The sequence below is a fragment of the Crassostrea angulata genome, chromosome 8, assembly GCF_025612915.1.
Source record: "Crassostrea angulata isolate pt1a10 chromosome 8, ASM2561291v2, whole genome shotgun sequence".
NCBI lineage: Eukaryota > Metazoa > Mollusca > Bivalvia > Ostreida > Ostreidae > Magallana > Magallana angulata.
In genome coordinates this window covers 45,884,465-45,904,363 of record NC_069118.1, presented here as the reverse complement: position 1 = coordinate 45,904,363, position 19,899 = coordinate 45,884,465, and the positions used below count along the sequence as shown (strand labels likewise).

Here is a 19,899-nt window from a genome sequence, read left to right as displayed (position 1 = left end):
TTTAAAAAACAACATGCGGCGCTTCAAGCTATAGATACCTTTTAAAGATATCTATTTGCTTATATAGTATAGTACATTTAGACGACATGTTCTTTACATCAATCGCCTTGACAAAGATGCACTAAAAAAACAATGTTGTTCTAAGAAAACCAAGAGGGGTCCTGAAGTTAGACAACATATGTTTTTACTATAGTATTATTGGGGAAAAAAATAAAACAACTGTGTTCTTTATGGAGCCAATCAAGTGATGCTGCTTTAGAAGTGACGGAATGGTACCGATATGTTTACACATTCAATACGATGATCACTATCTATCAAATTTTTAAGCATGCATCGCTAAAGAGTTTACAAGATTAAAAACGAATAAAAACATTCGATAAAAAATGATATAAGTTCCTGACAATCCCCAAACAATTGATAAAATGACTCAGCCCTATGAGCTAGAACTCTTTGCCAAAGTCATTGTTTACACCCCATCTAAGATTAAATCTATATGTTATAGCCTAATCAGGCTTAATGCAATAAAAGGAATACAATAACATAACATGCCGATAGTTTATCAATTTACTCTTATGTACAAGTACATGTATATGACTCGAGAGCAATTTTATTTCACATACAGATCCCCATAAAACAAACTCTAATGTAAAAAGAAAGCATTTGTCTCTTTTACTTAGGGTCTATACATCTAACTTTGTATCACGTCAGGTAATCAATTTCGTATTACGTCACAAGTATGACCTAGTAATTGCTTTGCAACAAGCTCGTTTCTAGTTTTATTATATGATCAAGCCAGGAATTGATACAACAATATCGAATTGAGTGTTATCCAGCGAATATTCTAGTTTGAAGCCATAGCCGAACAAATGGCCGGGAGAAACGCAATATTTCATTAGACAATCTATATTTTGTCATATCTAGAAAAAAAGTTGTATTGACCTTCTACGTCACGTGCAGGTGACTATAATATTTTTTTTTCTAAATTGCTTGAAATCAGCCAACCAGAGAGCTAGAAATCAATCAATCATATAATGATTGTTCTTTTAAAACACCAGAGTAGTAGGACGTTTAAGGTAAATGAAGTAGTATTCGTTTTGTTGATAATCAGTATTTCCGTCTTTTTTACCCCTAAAAATTTCAATATCGATGGAAGAAATTAGGAATTTAAAACAATGAAAATAATCCGTAGAAACAATTTTTTATTTTGAATATAATAATTAATTACACAGAATAAAATCTACAGTGCTGTATGAAGTACGTTAATACTTTACATATAATGAACCGTTGAAAAGCTACGTTACTTATAAATACATGTATGAGCAATGTGATATAAACATGATACTTAATTTGAATAAAATGTTAAATAATCATAATATTCCACAGGCTTATTAAATTTCTCAGTTGTATTAAAACGTACATTGCTTTTGATTAAGAAATAAACAAGTATAAGGATAATTTGGGACACGATTACACGACATTACTAGCAATTAATTCACATAGTTTCCATGTTGCTAGATTTTCTACGTTAGCCATAAATATCAGTACTTCATTGCATTCAGTTATACTTTGACATCGACAAGTAAAATTACATTCAATCCTGTTGAGTATAGAGATCTCCGACAGCATGTCACAGAAGTTCATCTTGTCATTAAATCCCGTTTCTAAACTGGACGTTCGCATACCATTGGGATACGCCACCTTCATAATGAGACAAAATACATTTTCTTAAGGAAACGGTTTTCATAATGATAAAAATAGAACCACAGCCCTCCAGCCTTAACATTCATTAATATCTCAAAACGATATCGTCTGACGGAACCATACTTTTCATACATGCTTCTTAGTTCTAGTTTCAATAACAGGGGCATATAATAACTAGTTAGCAGGTATACAACCATTACACATATTTCTATGTTTTTTTGCTAAAACCAAAAGGAGGTTTTTTTCTTTAATGCTTCGTACTGTTAGTACATTCTAAATAATACAATATATATTCCTATACGTTAACATTTTATTACCATTTTTAAGCCGCCCTTACCTGAAAACTGTTACCACCAGAGACATAAAAAAAATTAAAAATGTAAACGGCTTCGTAATCTTTTATAATTATCATTATAAATCAAGTATTTCTTTCAATTATGTAGAAGTAGGGAAGGTGATCTTTCAAAATGGTCAAATTTTGGCATACAATACAATAATTCACCTAAGTACCTAAGATGACCTGAATAGATACTTCATGCCACTGGAAAACTGCTTAAAGAGTAAACGGGTCTCGCTTATAAAATAAATACTATAATTCATTTTTAAATCCATGTGAGATCAAATTTATGAATTATTTGAACCAAGGAAAACCCCTGATTTTTTACAACTTAATACTTGTATTCGACAGAAATGAATAAAAAAAAAAATTTGAACTATTTTTTTTTTTTACTTCATTTGTCTTAAATAAGAGAACATGTTTCTCAATAGGGATGGATTGAAACGGTTTTTTGTGATATGATACGGTAAGTTAAATATTGCTAAGTTTTAGAGAATTCAAAAAGTGAAGGAATTTCAAGGCTTGGGGACGAACAGACAGGCGGACATACGGATATATGAGCATAAGACCAGAACAACTTATGAAGTATATATATTTGTAGTATATATGTTGTAGGATGAGCTAAAATATTTCTTGTTTTGTAAAACAAATCGTTAATTTTATCATCAGTAAAATGAAAAAGTTTGCATCATACTTTAGGATTACTATTATTTTTTCTCGAGTTTCTTCGTGTGTTCATGTAAACAAGTAATGACATTGGAATATTGTCTTATATTAAGTGATTAATTTACATACATACATCAATAATCGTTAGATATATACCACTTTAACTAAAGCCTTTGTTGCATATTTGATATGCCCCCTCCAAAATAAAAAACACAAAAAAAAATCACCAAACGAGCCAAGAACAATATTAACATTATTCCAATACTTGCATACTTTATATATTAAAAAAAGATTTATGTTTATTTAATATTCAAACTGCCGATGTCTGATATATATATATATATATATATATATATATATATATATATATATATATATATATATATATATATATATATATATATATATATATGTTGCATTGATATCGTATTAGTACCTTATTTAATCGACAGTTTCATCTTTAAAAAATGAATAACATATAACTTAATAAATAATAATTATAAATTTTTTACAAGAGTAAACATTATATTGTAACATGTAGAATACCTGTATAAGTTTCATTCCATGTCTTCTGCAAGAAATGAATTCACCAACAACAGTAATATTGAAAGCTGCCGGGTAAATCTTAAGCCATCCTGTATAAAGTTTCATCAACAGCAATGGCGGGTTATCTCCCTGTACCGGAATGCGAACACAGGACTCATTATTTCCGTCCAGCACTTTGCCAATTTTGTAAGAAAAATTGCCATTTTCATCCTCAAAAATCAGTGGTTTGTTAAGTACAACCCGTTCTTGAAACACCTTTTGATCTGTTTCTACTACTAACCAATGCATATCTCCTACAGATGCAAATGCTAGGTCCATAGCAAGTCTTATTCGATAACTTGTACTTCCGGGTCTGTTGTTAGCTGTATTCAGAAAGGTCAATGTTATAATTGCTACATTTTGAATGCCAGAGGTACCATTTTGATAATCCACAAGGATCCCGTTGCACAACATGTCATAAGACGATGTATCAGAGACAACTCTTTTTATAACTACCGCAGGATCTTTGTTTTCTGTAAGTGCCTTCGTAGAGGACTTAAGACGTATGAGGTTTGAATAAAGTTCTGGAGTTGTTACTTTAAGGTAAACAGAAATTTCACCGAAAGGAGTAAGTTCATCCTCGGAAGTTTTGTAAACATCGATGTGATAACGTGACGTCTCCTTAAATATAAACAGAATCATGTTATACGGATCCTGTCATACCACACTGTAGTTGAGGAAGCAATGTGGTAAAAAAAACCTAGCCATCATGTATGCCTTATACTTTTAGATACGATTTTTTTTATGAAATGAGGAATTATTCTTTGAGTATTATGAAGTGATAAATTTGGACGTGCTAAAATCTAATAAAACCTGAAGGACTTTATAATAAATTTGACCAATCCCAGGCCGAAATTATCACTTCATAATATTCAAAGAATTACTCCTTTTTACTTACGTTTATACAGGTTTCAGCATTGTTTGTTTTATCATTTAAACAAAACTCCGCTAGTGCCATGATTATGTGTCATTTAGATTTAATGGACTGTATAGTGCAAAATCGATACGTTGTGTTTTGACAGGCAAAGACATTTAGAAATGTAAATATTAAGCTAAAATCTATTATTTAGGGAAAAAAGAAACGTTTCACATAGTTCAGCTCTAGATTTCTATTAAGTTCCTATATGTTTATATGAGTTCTCTTACGGAGAATTATATGGTCTAAATAAAAGTCATGGCTCTATTGTCCTACTAAAAAACATAATAAAAAACACAAAACATTATAAATACTTACAAAAGTATGTAAAGCTGAGATATTATACATGCACATTTCGGTATATATAAAAATGAATTCTGGCTGAATTTAATCTGGTAAATAACAAATGCATGTACTACTTTGTATATGATATGTTGTATTTTTTACAATTAAATTTAAAATAAATCTGGTAATAACAAATGAATCCAATTCTTTTCAATTCGTCTTCAATTGTTAATTATATCATTCCTCTTTTATATTTATCTTATCTTATTCCGGTATATTTCAAGTTTAAGTTTTATACTTTTTCAAGATTATTGTAATTTTATGTACATTTAATAAAAAAAAAACAACAAAAATATAACAGTTAACTTTTTATAACGTCTAGTAACATTTTATAAATAAAATGAAAATGCTCAGATTTCATAATGTTCATGATGTTTAAAGGTGGCTCTTTACACCACTTTTTGAAGACGCAGTACACAAAAAAGTAAATCTGGAAGCATGCGATTCTGGTATACTGGCTGATTTAAACTGGGGCGAATTGTGTTGGGACCGATCTTTTGAAAATTTTGTTAAATGAATAGATTTAATTTGATAATTGGAAAATTCATTAAGTAATGTGGTACTAGTATGTGACACCCTCACGTTGTGTGGTACTATTTATCGAAATACAAAATAAAATCGAGATATTTTTTTAAATAGTTTTTTTCCCCATTACCGTCATCATACAGCGTATCGCAGTGGGTTAGCAGGTTCACTACAAACCTGTAGGTTTTGAGTTCGAATCCTGTTGAAGACAATAAAGTTTTTAACTTCCAAAATTTTCTAAAACGTATTTTTGGTTGAGTACTGTGAAAGAAAATTCTAATCCGGTGAAAGTATTTCAATTATAACATACCTTAATCCTCATTAATACTGACAGTTCCTAACCACCTAAAGGGGATGAGAGGGTGGCTTTTAATTTCTCTCAGGTTGGTACTCATAAATCCTATTAGTTAATTTTCCCCTTTATTTATTTGACTAAGTTTTGCATTAAAGCGAATATATTCACTTATATAAGCCGTTTAATGAAATATGTATGTATATAGCATTCCAACATGATATTTAGGAAATTTTCTTCATCTCAGAAATGAAAAGTCCTCATGGTGTTTTGGCCTTGGGATTTATCAACGATAACTCTTATCTGAGGACCTTTCATACAAAATAAAATTTAAAATAGTATTTGTGCTTCTTTGCAATGATTTTCATTCAATTTTTCAATATCACATTCATTAAAACACATTCTGTTATAACCCCAAGCAGTTTTTTTCAAATGATTTGTCGACAAAGTAAGAAAATATGAAAAATTATATTTTAGGAAAATACTTTAAAAAATTGCAATGATTACATTTTTGAATGTTAAGAAGTATCATATTTTTTTAAGGTGTCCGAAGGATATATCCAGCATATGACCAAAAAAAAATCGCTCAATTTGTTGATTGTTAACTTTTGAAAATTGTTTTACAAAAACACGAAAAACATTTAAAAATTCTTTAAAAATACCTATTGTATCCCTTCCAGCATTTTAATAATTGATTGGTATTTGTTTTGTGGTCTTCTATTGAAAAGTAGATTAAACTGTGGGTGTATAGAGCCACCTTAAACCAGTAAAAAACATACACATCTAAAAATTTTGAAATAGTCTACTTTTATCTTCTATTTTTATGACAGATCGCTCATACTGTACTAAAATGTAAGGTAATATGGCATAGGCATAGTAAATTTTACATAAATCTTTACCTGATACAAAATGTTATGCAGAAAAGTTCATGAAGTATAAGTAATAGATAACTACATGTATTTCATCAGAAGAATAATGTAAACTATTTTTTATTCGCGGCGACTTTATTTCGTGATTAACTGCCGATAAACTGGTTCGCAACGACTAATGTTTGCGATCAAGCCTTATCCAGACCTGTATTGTTATAAAAACTAAAGGCAAAGGATTTGTTTGCGACGAGAAATATTCGCGACGACAAGGCTCTCGCTATTCTCGCGAAAATTTCTCGCATGCGAATAAAAGTTGGTTTACAGTATATTATTGATATTGCATTTCTTGCTAATATCCAAATAAAAAAAAAAAAAACATTACATGTTATCATAGTACTTGTGTTAAATATCTTACGTTAGCAAATGTTTCCTTTGGAGTTAGAAGAACGGTTGTATTCCAAAAAGAAATTTCATCGAGGAAAACTTGAATCGAAAAGGTGTAATTGACACCAAAGGTGGCTGACTCTGTAAGGGTAAATAATGACGAAAAATCTAAACGATCGCCGTCCGTTGTCTCCTCCGTATTGTAGTATGCTAAATTTAAAACCAATTAAAAAGTTTAAATTGAATTTTCAGATATACAAATGTACTATGTTTTGTCAATGACATTCATATTTTTCTAGGTTTTGTGCTTTCCTGCAACATTCTATTGGTCAATTTCCATTGTCTTGGCTCTATGATAATCTTGCATATTCTTATTTTACCTCATACATAATGTAATAAAGTTTGAGCACATCATGTTTCCATTTTAAGTTTTTAAATTTTCCAAAATATTTATCATAATAAATAAATAATAATAATAATATAAATGAAACTTAAATATGGCTATATATTTACCTCGATTTACCCAGTTTGAAGGAAATGTTAGTTTCAAGGCATCATTGACCAAACCCATATGAGTGCACTCTTCGAGCCTTAAATCGGCCTGTGGACCCTTGAGACACAAAAAATTGAATTATTTTTTTTTATGTTAAAACATGCATTTATGCCACTGCATCTCTGTCACAAAGATAATAACTATACTTAGTCTAGTAAAAACTAAGAAAACGATGAATATTAAGAAGTTAAAAGTTTAAAAAAAATACATTAGACTAAGTATACGCATTTTGTTTATAATCATATAATTACGTTAGTGATTTGAAAAATCATCAGAACATTAGTTATGAGAACAGATGTATAACATAATAGCCAAACATTCCAAAACATTGGGAATTATGCTTAAAATCAAGTTTTTTAGAACATCAGATCTACATGCAAAATTATCATTTGGAAGCCTGTTTTTTTTTCAGTAAGAGTGTGCAAAATAACATGTACATGACAAGTGCTTCCCATAAAAACTTACCAGACAACCGATACAATGGACGACTTAATATACTCACTGGAAAAAAGTTGGAACCAAAACTGGACAGTTTAAGGAAGACGGAGTCGACAAACGTGTAGGGCCGATCAGATACGTCTGATATGATTACCATTATACGAGGGTTATAAAATGGAATCCAACATCTGAATTCGACTGAAGTTGCAAAATTTCTTTCTACTGATATCATTTCCGGAACCAAAGGTTGTTGTTCACAAGAGGCTGTTTTATTGTTCTCCTAAAAGTAATAATTGATATTTTTTTTTTACATCATTATTGTCTTATGAACCCTGTTTATGCTCCGACAGAGTTTACCGTTTGATAATAGTTTTAGTTTTTTAAGCAAAAAAAAAAAAAAAAAAAAAAAAAAAAAGAATTATAATGCAATAAATGCGTTACTGTTAGTTTAATCCAAGAGGTAGTATTTGTTGAAATTGTAAATATGCAGTCGTTAACACCTTGCATAATTATTGTTTCTCTGTGAAATTATCAGCTATGATTATTTACCTTTCAGTCATTTAGAGACGTTCATGAAGATAATGCGGATATGTGTGCATTATAAGCTTATTAGGTCACCTGAGTCACTCAGGTGACCTATTGCTATTGGTCTTCGTCCGTCGTCGTGCGTTGTGCGTCGTGCGTCTGTGCGTCGTGCGTTAACAATTTTACATTTTTAACTTCTTCTTGAAAACTACCAGGCCAATCGTTACCATTTTTGGTGTAAAGCATCTCTATGGTAAGAAGAATCTTAATTGTGAAATTCATGGCTCTACCACCCCTGAGGTGCCACGGGCGGGGCCAAATATGCAAAAAAAGCCAAATTTTCAAAAATCTTCTTCTCTACTCCCACGCATGTGAGGAAAAAACTAAATGCATGGTTATGTTGTCCATGAAGCCCTCTACCAAAATTGTGAAATTTATGGCCCCTGGGTCAGGGGTTCTGGCTCTAGGGTGGGGCCAATGTGGCCATATAGTAAAAATGTATTTAATCTTAGAAAATCTTCTTCTCTACTACCATATACATTTGTCAAAAACTAAATGCATGATTATGATGTCCATGAAGCCCTCAACCTAAATTGTGAAATTCATGACCCCTGGGTCAGGGGTTCAGGCTCTAGGGTTGGGCCAATATGGCCATATAGTAAAAATGTATTAAATCTTAGAAAATCTTCTTCTCTATTATCATATATGTCAACAACTAAATGCATGATAATGATGTCCATGAAGCCCTCAACCTTAATTGTGAAGTTCAAGACCCCTTGGTCAGGGGTTCAGGCTCTAGGGTTGGGCCAATATGGCCAAATAGTAAAAATGTATTAAATCTTAGAAAATCTTCTTCTCTACCCCCATATATATTTGTTAAAAACTAAATGCATGATTATGATGTCCATGAAGCCCTCTACCAAAATTGTGAAATTCATGACCCCTGGGTCAGGGGTTCAGGCTCTAGGGTTGGGCCAATATGGCCAAATAGTAAAAATGTATTAAATCTTAGAAAATCTTCTTCTCTACTCCCATATATATTTGTTAAAAATTAAATGCATTGTTATGATGTCCATGAGGCCCTCTTTCAAAATTGTGAAATTCATGACCCCTGGGTCAGGGGTTCAGGCTCTAGGGTGGGGCCAATATGGCCATATTGTAAAAAAAATTTAAATCTTAAAAAATCTTCTTCTCTACTCCCACACATGTGAGCAAAAAACTGAATACATGGTTATGATGTCCATGAGGGCCTCTACTAAAATTGTGAAATTCATGACCCCTTTGTTAGGTGTTCAGGCTCTAGGGTTGGGCCAATATGGCCTTATAGTAAAAATGTTTTAAATCTTAAAAAATCTTCTCTACTCCCACACATGCGGGCAAAAAAAAATGAATACATGGTTATGATATCCACAATCTCCTTGACCTAAATTGTGAAATTCATGGCCCCTGAGTCAGGGGTTCAAAACATGAAGGGGAGGTGGGGGCGCAATATGGCAATATAGTGTTAATGCATATAATGTTTAAACATTTTCTTCTCTATTCTCACACATCTGTATAAAAAAACTGACTAATAATTATGTTTACCAGGAAGTCCTCTACTGAAATTTTAATTTTCATGTCCCCTCAAGGATGGGTTTTGACTCTAGGGCAGGGCCAAAATGGATGTATAGATGTTAATGCATATAACGTTAAAAAATTATTTTCTTTACTCCCACACACCTGAAAGGAAAACTGAATTCATGATTTTGTAGACCAAATCTTTTAGTTTTTCACCAAAATAATAGGTTTCACAGTTCTTTTTGAAACGTGGTCGTCATTACAAATTTATAATTTTTCTACTCAAGTATGAAACCTAATTAATTAGATGCATATATGAGACTCCATGACAAGTTTGTGTATGGGATATATGCTACTCAGGTGACCGTTAAGGCCAATTGGCCTCTTGTTTATAATTCGTGTAAATTTGAATAAAAATCACTGATGTTCAATGTGCCACCGCTTATCAATTACGGTTAAAAAAAACTTTGTTGAAATAAAGAAGGTTTATAGGTAAGCAACTGACATTTTTCGTGTAATTAAAGAATTTAAATTTATTTTAAAAAAAACTTGAAAGTGAAATAAAGTTATCACAAAAAATCACCAAAATTGTAGTTCTAGCGTAATAAGTAACTCGTCGTTCGATGGTCGTGTTACTATCCGAGAAAGATTTGCCCAGTTCTAATCGAGCCACAATGCTGACTTCCTGTCCGTCGCTTAGACCGTCAGTGTGCTGTAGAAATATGGTGAAGTTACACGATTCCTGTCGATCCTCCACTTCGCTGGTATTAGATATATGTACGTTCATCATTTCGCGTTTGATGCCATACATAGAGAAGTGTAGAAAACCTGACTGTGAAATATAGAAAAGAATTTTTTTTTTAAATGTGTGAATTGTATGACTGTTTTAATTAAGATTTTCGAAATATTGAAGACATTTTCAAGATAGGAACAACTAGATTGTTAAAAGCTAATTGATGCATGTATATACATTGATTTTGAAATGGAATTACATGGATTTTAAGAAGATACGTTTATGCATATATTACTTGTATTTTTAAACACATTTATTCGAATTCAAAACGTTTATTTAAATAACAGTTTCGATTTTCTTTGCCATGTTGATAATTTTCCTAAATATCTTTCAATAAAGACCGTCTATTCAATAAAATTAAAATTCCTGTTTGTTTGCACAAAAAAAAACGTTCCATATAATGTCACTATAAACTTAATTATTAATTAATATGAGACTAGCGTATAACAAGTCTCCATAAGCTATTTAGTATTTCAACTTTCAAGACATTTAAGTGACAGTTTCCTTAATTATCCCTGTTAAAATAGTGTGTAACTCCTTATGTAAACAAATCCCCTATTTAATAATGGTTTGTACAAAGTTAATTTAATATTGGATCAGCGGTTCTGGAAAAGAAGTCAATCAATTTTGCAAGAAATTTACAGATAAAAACGGACAGCCTGACGCCGGTCAAAAAAAGGAGAAAGGCTTATTTGAGCTGTCAGCTCAGGTAAGCTATAGTCCGTTCCAAGATATTTATGCTGCGCATTTGGACTATTTTTAATAAAAATGAACATACCTGTGAGACCTGTGAAAGACTTGCAATTGAAATCGATGAAAGAGAAAATTCCCAAGATAACTTTATTAACACATTATCATGTTTCCCTCGTTAAAATTCACGGGAACTAAAACAGATTTCCTACGGAGATTCTACTTGTAGATGTTGACATCTTTTTTTGCATTCGGAAGTCACTCGGAATACCTCGCACGCATTTTCAACGTTATCATCCGGGCTTATTTATGGTTAATGCAATGCAAAATCCCCGTAGACTATCTATTTAAAGCCGTGTATTGAAACCTGACAAGCTAGAGGGGCGTTTTAAAAGAGAAATCTTTTTCATACTATTGAATGAACATCGTTTGAATCAAAAGGTATGAATTTAATAATAAATAATAATAAATTTATTGGTGAATATATATTACCCCACGAGTTGACTCTGCATTTATTGTGTACTCTTTTTCACTGTTAATTGAGAGTCCATGCTTGCAAGACATCGACATCACATCGAAGAACAGCTCCATGCTTTCGTCCACAACTGCCATCGTAACTACTCCGTATTCTCCAAGTGGAAATTCAGCTACTACAGCAATAGTAGTTTCCATTCCGACAAACAGCTCCGACGGCGGTTTATTATCAGACATAGTAAAGAATTGAATGGAATCAGGCGCTAAAACGTAGAATATACAGATTAAATCCATATTTAAACATATTAAACTTTGTATTATACAGCTCTATATTTCAGTTCAAGCCAATTACTGTTGTATATGAATCATGCATTAGTATCGTTAACTTTATGTTATATACATATTTGTAGCTATTATTTAAATATTTTTATATTTTATTGCATGCAATAATTAACTTTGAAGCTTGTATTTTTTGTTAATTCTGGCATTGAAATATTTTCTTAAATGTTTAAAGTGTAAGAAAAACATGCTTAATCGAGCTTGAAGGAAAATTTGTAAACAAGAATTTTAAATAGTCAATTGTATCGCGGGTAGGTAAAGCCCCTTTCGCAATTGGCACACGAGCAGAAGCGACTGAACATTCGTGCGACCGATAAAATTAGATATAAATCGTAAACTGTTGCCGAAATAAATGTTATTGCATTTGAATTTTTTTTTAGAGTATTCGTACGAAATTCGCACGATCTACGTGAGCGCTTTGCGATGTAAACGCATTAAATCTTGCGACACAGCTTGCGTCAATATGCGACTGTTCTACAATGAAAGCGACTGTTAAAAGATTATGCGATGGGATTGCGTGAGAGACCAGGTGATCGGACGATTGAACGTGCGCCAATGCAATTGGACGTGCGATCATGCGTTCCATGGTACGAATGCTCTTGCGAGTCAGAGGGGGTATAAAAACAGCCCATTTCCGACGCTATTCAGTATACATAGTTGAAGGCATATTACTGATAAGTTGTGCAATGATAGTAAACAGTTGCAAGACAACACGAGCAACAGTCTCATGGTCGCAGAATACACGCATTAACAACTGCGATTCATCTTACGGCCTTTAAAATCGTGCATCACTCTTTTGAGTACACAAAACGTTGTAAAACGTTCATACTAATGTTCGTGCGTTGCACTGCTATGATTTGGATCGCATTCGGTCGCGTCTGAATAGTGTGCATGTCCACTATTTTGAGTAGACTTGATGTGAGCACTAAAACGCATGCAACGAATGCGAGAGCTCGTGCGAATATAAAACATTCTGGACGCCAAGTGTTGTTAAGTGCTCGTGCGCTAATTGTGAAAGAGGCTTTAAGGCAACTTAGATGTAATGACCGTCGATATTATAAAAAATTTAAACACTGTAACTGTACAAAGGATTTATATCAAGTGAATGTGTTTACCAAGATATTATAGTTAGGGTCTTCCGTTTCCAACGGAAGACCCTCTTGTTTTTCTATTGTTTCTTTTTATTATTATTTTTTTTCTTTTTCTTTATTTTTCTGACTTTTTTAAAGCTTAATATCTCAAAAAGTTTTCAACGGATATACATGAAACTTTCAGGGATTATTAGGCATTATTGTGCCTCAGAGATGTCAAATTTTTAACTGCGACGTCACTTTTGTTTTTACGTTACGTCAATTTTTAAATTTCAAAAAAGTGATTTTGTCCAGGGCGTTTTTCAAAAACGCTTCAAGATAGAGACTTGGGATTTTCTGTGTTGAAGCATTAATCGTTTTTATTTGGACATAAGGCTGGAATTAAGTTTCCGTCACTTCCGGTCCAAACCGGAAGTGTTTTAAAATTTTCGAATTTTCGAATTTTTCGTTTCAATTTCAATTAATTATGAGGTTTGTAGAGTTGGTCATGCTGAATACGAAACTGAAATCCGTTTGAAAATCAGACGATGCATTACAGAGATATCAGGGTTTAAAAATTGATTTTTCCGGAAATTTTGATTCTGCGTCCTTGGTTTAAAAAATAGCGTAATGTTCAAAGTAAAATTAACTCGCACCAAAAATAATTGCTAAGTCGTACCTGAACACATTCGGATTTTTTTTGTTCAGTCGTTCTGAAAATCAGAAAGGTCTTTGTTAAGTCGTACTTAAAATCAATCGTATTTTGTTAAGTCGTACCAGGAATATTCGATTTTTTTCACATTTTTATTTTAAGTTCTCTTGTTATTGGTTTAAGAGCTCTGCTTTTACAGGAACTTCCAGCTTTACTTCCGACATTAACGGAAGACCCACTCGTTGCTTTGCAACGAGCTTTGCTCTAGTTGTACTTCTTCTTCGAAGTCGCTCTTTGAAGCTACCGTGCTATGTACAATGTAGCTGCAGGTATGTAGCTCCCGGTCTTAAAATATTCGGATGGACGACCTGAATTTTTCCAGACCAGGAGTTACAGACCTGCAGCTACCGTGCCATGGTATTACTTGACAGTTTAAAAAAAAGATGTCTTAATCTTTTTTACCTTAACAAAAAAATCAAAAAGTGTAACACTACCACGAAGTTCATTTGTATGTATGATATAATAAATCGATCGGCAAATAGTTCATGTTAATTAGTATCTCTGCTAAAGTCCTATTGTCAATCGCATAAAATAAATATCGTCATTATTTTTCGGAAACCATCTCAACTTTTGCAATTTCATTAAAAGAACTACATGTACGTATTTTTTTTTTTATTTACAACAACGAAGCACATGATTCTAGCAGCACTTTTCAAGTGTTTTAGGTCGTATGCTTTTAATATTTGCCAAATTCAACTTTCATAATATTCGTGGTAGTGTTACATTTTTGCCTATTTTGTACACGCTGACAGAAGAAAGGCCGGTCAAGCCATATAAATGTCTATCTGCGTACCTTTTTAACAGGTGATGCGTTAATGCGTAACACTCGCTGATAAAATATCCATGCTTGTATTATCCTGATTATATCCTGATATTCATCTAAATCTTGGGTATCTGTATTAAATAAGTCTTATTTCGGCATTGTTTACACTGCGTTTCGATGATTTGTCTCCCGACATTGATCTCCTTTATTAAACTTGCCCGTGACGTCATAAATATTAAGTATACATAATACAGAGAAATCAAAGATATACTGTGGTTTCACCAATATTCGTTGAATACCAATTTTCATGGATTTCGTTGTTAAGTTGATCAATGAAATTGAATGTTCATTGAAGTGCAATCGCTACTAACATTTAATTTCAACATAATTTTTATTGCAGTTTATTTCCTCTTTTCTTGCAGCCGACATTTTTCTTAAACTTACATATAAAAAATTGACTTATCATAGAGTCCCCCCCCCTCGTTTAAAAAAAATCATAATTTACGTATAAAAAAAATTTGCTGATCATATAAGAAAAATGGTTTTGGACCCCCCCCCCTCCCCCCGGGAGGATGTAATAAATGTGATAATAAAAATACCATTGAGCAGTTAAAGAGCTAAATGCATACTACGCACTCAACATTCCTCACCCGGATTAGAATTTCCCTGATTTTGAGAATTTCTTTTTCATTTTGCTTGTAAATATTTTTTGAATGATGCTGCCGCGCCCCCTTTTAGAAAGGGTTCCTGGAAATTAATTACTGTAAATATATAGTGAATAAAAAAAATGTGAGCATTCATCCAAATGAGAACAAGTTACAACTGTTTCCTATTTAAAAAAAAAAAGATGTCCCCATTCGTTAGCTTTGCAAGATTTTGAGAAGATTTTGGTATTTATATTTCAGCAGATTTACAATAACAACTTAGAGTAATTTCCCCTTATTGTGACGTCAAAATTCACGTCGGTCAAGTGTCGTCTGTCTCTTTGAAAAAACACTGAAGAAAACTATAGTGAAATACACTGTTTTGTTTACTTTAAAAGCATGATATTCTTGAAATTACACAATTTATCTGTTTCTCAAAAGTTTTACTTTAATTCTCACGAGAAGGAATCAAGTCTAGTGAGATCGTCCGACATTGATAAATTGCTTTGTGGACGCCGAAAATTTTCTGTCGGATCAATATGCAAGAAATCCATTGTGACGTCACTCGAAGGAACGACAACTCTGTTTGTCTTATGTAATGGAATTATTTTATTTACAATGCATGATGTACATTGTCTTTTATCTTGTTCTCGTGAGAGTGTGAAATGGGAAACCATATTTACGGGGAATTACTGGGACGATTAAAACAAGGCATTACTGGCCCGATTTACTGACGCCAAAAAAATCCGTTGAATGAATGTGCAACTAGTCCGAATTTTCTATTTACACACGCCTTGCCGGTAGAGCTCGCTTCGCTGAAAGTTGCCTTATCATACCCGCGATGATCATGACCTTTAATGCATTACAATCCTGGAAGTTTTGTTGGATCTAATAACTTAGACCATGATTAAGTTGAAATGGATCACTTTGAAGCAGTATATGCTTTCTTACCTTTTTCTTCCCGTTCGACGCTAAAGTTTTCGGCTAAAGAATCTAAAGACGGTGAGTTTTGGACAATATGCGTGGATGTTTCCGCTTCCATAAATTGCATATTGTCATTCATTTGTAACGATGAACTCGTGGTTGTAGTAATTTCAGCAGCGTTTGTCGACAACTTGTTATCTTGAACATCTTGATCGGCTGATGTCCCAAAGGAAGTGGAGAGTGCATTTTGGACAGTTGTTGGGGAAAGACTGCTGGTGTTCTTTGTTATGTTATTTTGCGGTGTGAGTGTTGTCAAAGCCGACGTCATCATATCATTGTTTTTCGTTGATTGTTGCAAAATCAAAAAATAAACTAAATAATACAAAATAACTGATGAAATATAAGTAAATATACAGCTGTACACATGCAACAAGGTTTTCGGTAAATTTATAAATAATGTGGCATCTTAATCCATTTTTTTTAAAACAGTAATATTAAAATAAATAGGCATTTACACATGTATCTGTTTACCATTGATAATAAAAGATAATTGTATATCCTTTCTTTTGAAATAATATTGACAATTTGCATAATTGCCGAATGTTCAAAAAGTTCTCTAACTGAAACAAAATGTCCCTAATGTTATGGCCTAAAAATGTTCACGTCAACATTTATGACGATGCCCTTTGTCATTAGTAAAAAATGCAGACACATTTTTATTATAAAAATAACAGCGGGAATAATATATTCTGCTTATTCATTTTCATTAAGCATCAATAGCGTTCTTGTGAGAAAACCATCTTTACAAATACATCATGTCCTTGTGTTCTAATGTTTGTAAATGGATTTCTATAATGTTGATAGCATGATAATATGTTAATACCAATGAACCTCAGTTACCGTCTATAAGAACGAGGTTGATGTGGTAGTGAGGGTTAATCAAAGATACATGCCAATTCCGAGTACAACCTTTCACTGAATACAGGAAGAAGGTCCCCTATCCCTCATTTCTCCTTCCACATTTGTGATATTTAGCAACTTGTAGTAAACATTTAAGATCGGAAAAAGAAATAAGCTATGTTAAAAATTGTAAATTAAGTACAGTGGTATTGAAAAAAAAACCAGCTGCATTTCTCCATTGGTATGTCAAAGAAACTTTAAGTGTTTTAACATAAACCTTCTTTTCAAATTCTAATCAAATAAATAACTTCATTATAAAAAAAGCTTTATTGACAAAGATTATGTTATTATAAAGTTAAATAAGCTTTATTGGGTTTTTTTCTTGCACTAGTCTGTTTTTCTAAAAGATAATATTTCTTTATAAACATAAGTATCGTATTATAGTTTTCATCAAGTTTGTTAATTAGCACACGCAATTGAAGCCAGTTGAAATATGTTATATAATGATCGTCATAATCAATATTTTGTTTCTAGCATAAACTAAATGTCCAGACAAGAAGTAAACTTGCTGCATACACAGCTAAAGGAAAATGCAGTAGCCCAGCGATGAAATTAATGTCATTTTGTAATGATTTAAATCTCTAGAGTTGTTCTTATGCGTAAATTGTCAAACTATGTAAGCTTATGAGAAAAGAAGAATAATTCTAATAGAAAAACTGCTGATCTAGGCAGCTGAGAATGCATTCGGTTCTTTTTTAAATATATCGCATTAAGCTTAACAAGCTTAAAACAATCATTTATCGCATATAAAAGTATCAATCATTTCGACTAATTGCAAAACAATTTTTTTCAAAGTGTGTTAATATCAACGATATAATTTTTTTTTCAAAGTGAATTGACTTGGTTCCAAAAACGCACTTTGAAAAAACTATCAAACTGCGATTTTTAGAAAGTGTTTCATTAATTGTTTAGAACTTGGAGTGGAAATAAAAATGACACTTAAAGGCATTAGTTTGCATTAAATGAAAACAAATGAACAAGTACACACCATTTGTGGTGTTCGTCAAAATGGGATATAGTATGAGTTTCACTACAACATAAAATGTAACTTTCAGCAGTTTTTGATTTTATTTGCTTGCTGTGTATAACTGTGTTATTCTAATGTTAGGCGAAAGAATAAGGGTGCAAAACGATGTCAATGTGGAAAAGTCAAACTTTGACATCATAACACCACACCACATTAATTTGTATTTAAAATGTATCTTTTAAGGAGTGGTTACATTTTATTCTCTTTTTTTAAATTTTATATTTTTAATATTTTTTTTTGTTTCCCAAAGGACAATTATGTACCAAATTAAAAAAAACAACAAATGAACTGTTTTTAAGTTTACTTACCACAAACATGTAAGATAGTTTTATGCAAAAACCAACTCTGTAAAACATGAAAATCCATTTCGAGTGTAGACCTGCACTCCGCAAATGTGGTATGCATTTATGGGATTATCTTTATCAATCATAAAGTATGTTGAAGTACGTGATTATCAGTGCATTGAGAGAGGCAGACCATTCAGTAGCTTAATGATTCTATCACGAAGTTTGTGATTTATGGGGTTTTTTTTGTCAATGTCAAATAATTTGTTTTCTCATTGGCACAAATTGCCTATCAACGGATGTTGATATAACTAGAATACATCTGATTCTGCAATTTCAAAAGCGTGTTTTTATCACAGTGTCGATCGATTGATTTTATAAAAAGGCAAACAATATAGAATTATCGGGACATTAATAATGACTAACTGATGAAATGTCTGATTTAAAAATGCAGCACATTCGGGAAGAGTTTTACTTTCGAATATCTTATTAGTTTTGGCGACTCATCAATATTAATCAGGGTTGGAAATTAGCTGATAAAGATAATATAATTTTATTTTTTTATTATTTGTTTTGCTGTTAGTGTTATTTTGTTTGTTTGTATAACAATACATGCTTTTTTAAAAAATTCAATAACATAATATGTTTTACGGTGCGACCGTTGAGGCGATCGCAGCATGTGATCAAACAATGAATTATGATAAATCAATAAAAATAAAATAAACAATGTAAATGAATTTGATTGCAAAATAAAATAAAACATCCCTATTTTTACAGTAAATTTACTATATTCAAAATTTATAAGATTTGTTATTTATTTATTTATAAGTAGAACAATAGTTCAATCTCAGATACAATGTTGTTGAATAATAAAATTTAAATATAAATGTTCATTGCACTCTATCCCCTCTTTTGAAGTGATTGTAACGTACGTCAGTTCATCCCCTTTTTTTGCAGTAGAGTTTTTTTTTCTTAAACATACATACAAAAATTGACTTATCAAAGAGCCCCCCCCCCCCGGTAAAAAAAAATCAATTTACACATAGAAAATCGACTTATCATGGAGTAGTTCCCTCCTTTAAAAAAAAAATCTCCCCTTATATATATATATATATAAATATATATATATATATATATATATATATATATATATATATATATATATATATATATATATATATATATATATATATATATATATATATATATATATATATATATATATATATATATATCGTGCGATCACTTTTATCTTCAGTCTGTACATTCATGATGATTTTGAACTTTGACAAAAACAAGTAAATCAACTGAGATATATTTGTTACATGATGAATTTCAAAGATATATTTTTCAGGAGTCATTTAGCAATTCTTCAAATTTAGATATCAAACTTTGAAGTTTGGATCTTTTTTTATATAATGATATGATTAATTTATGAAACGGATGCGATAGCTGCGTACTTAAACTGAATTGAAAACGTATTAAGTGAGTATATAACTTTTTGTAGTTGTTTATAATCGTGAATT

The 19,899-nt window shown here is 31.7% G+C and overlaps 1 protein-coding gene across 1 annotated transcript; it reads right to left on the bottom strand.

The window, feature by feature from the left end:
* Window positions 1-1,157: 1,157 nt before the first annotated feature.
* LOC128158213 (uncharacterized) lies at window positions 1,158-3,931 on the bottom strand. Its single transcript, XM_052820974.1, has 2 exons — window positions 3,251-3,931; window positions 1,158-1,698 (listed from the first exon to the last, which is right to left on the bottom strand). The coding sequence occupies exons 1-2, from the start codon at window positions 3,929-3,931 to the stop codon at window positions 1,468-1,470; spliced, it is 912 nt and encodes a 303-aa protein (XP_052676934.1). The 3' UTR covers window positions 1,158-1,467.
* Between the last annotated feature and the right edge of the window lie 15,968 nt (window positions 3,932-19,899).

Bases quoted from the DNA above. Each gene is read 5' to 3' on its own strand.
- LOC128158213 (XM_052820974.1), bottom strand. From the start codon at position 3,931: ATGATTCTGTTTATATTTAAGGAGACGTCACGTTATCACATCGATGTT. The intron at 1,699-3,250 runs GTATTCTACATG...CTCATTATGAAG, and splicing joins ATGGAATGAAACTTATACAG to GTGGCGTATCCCAATGGTAT.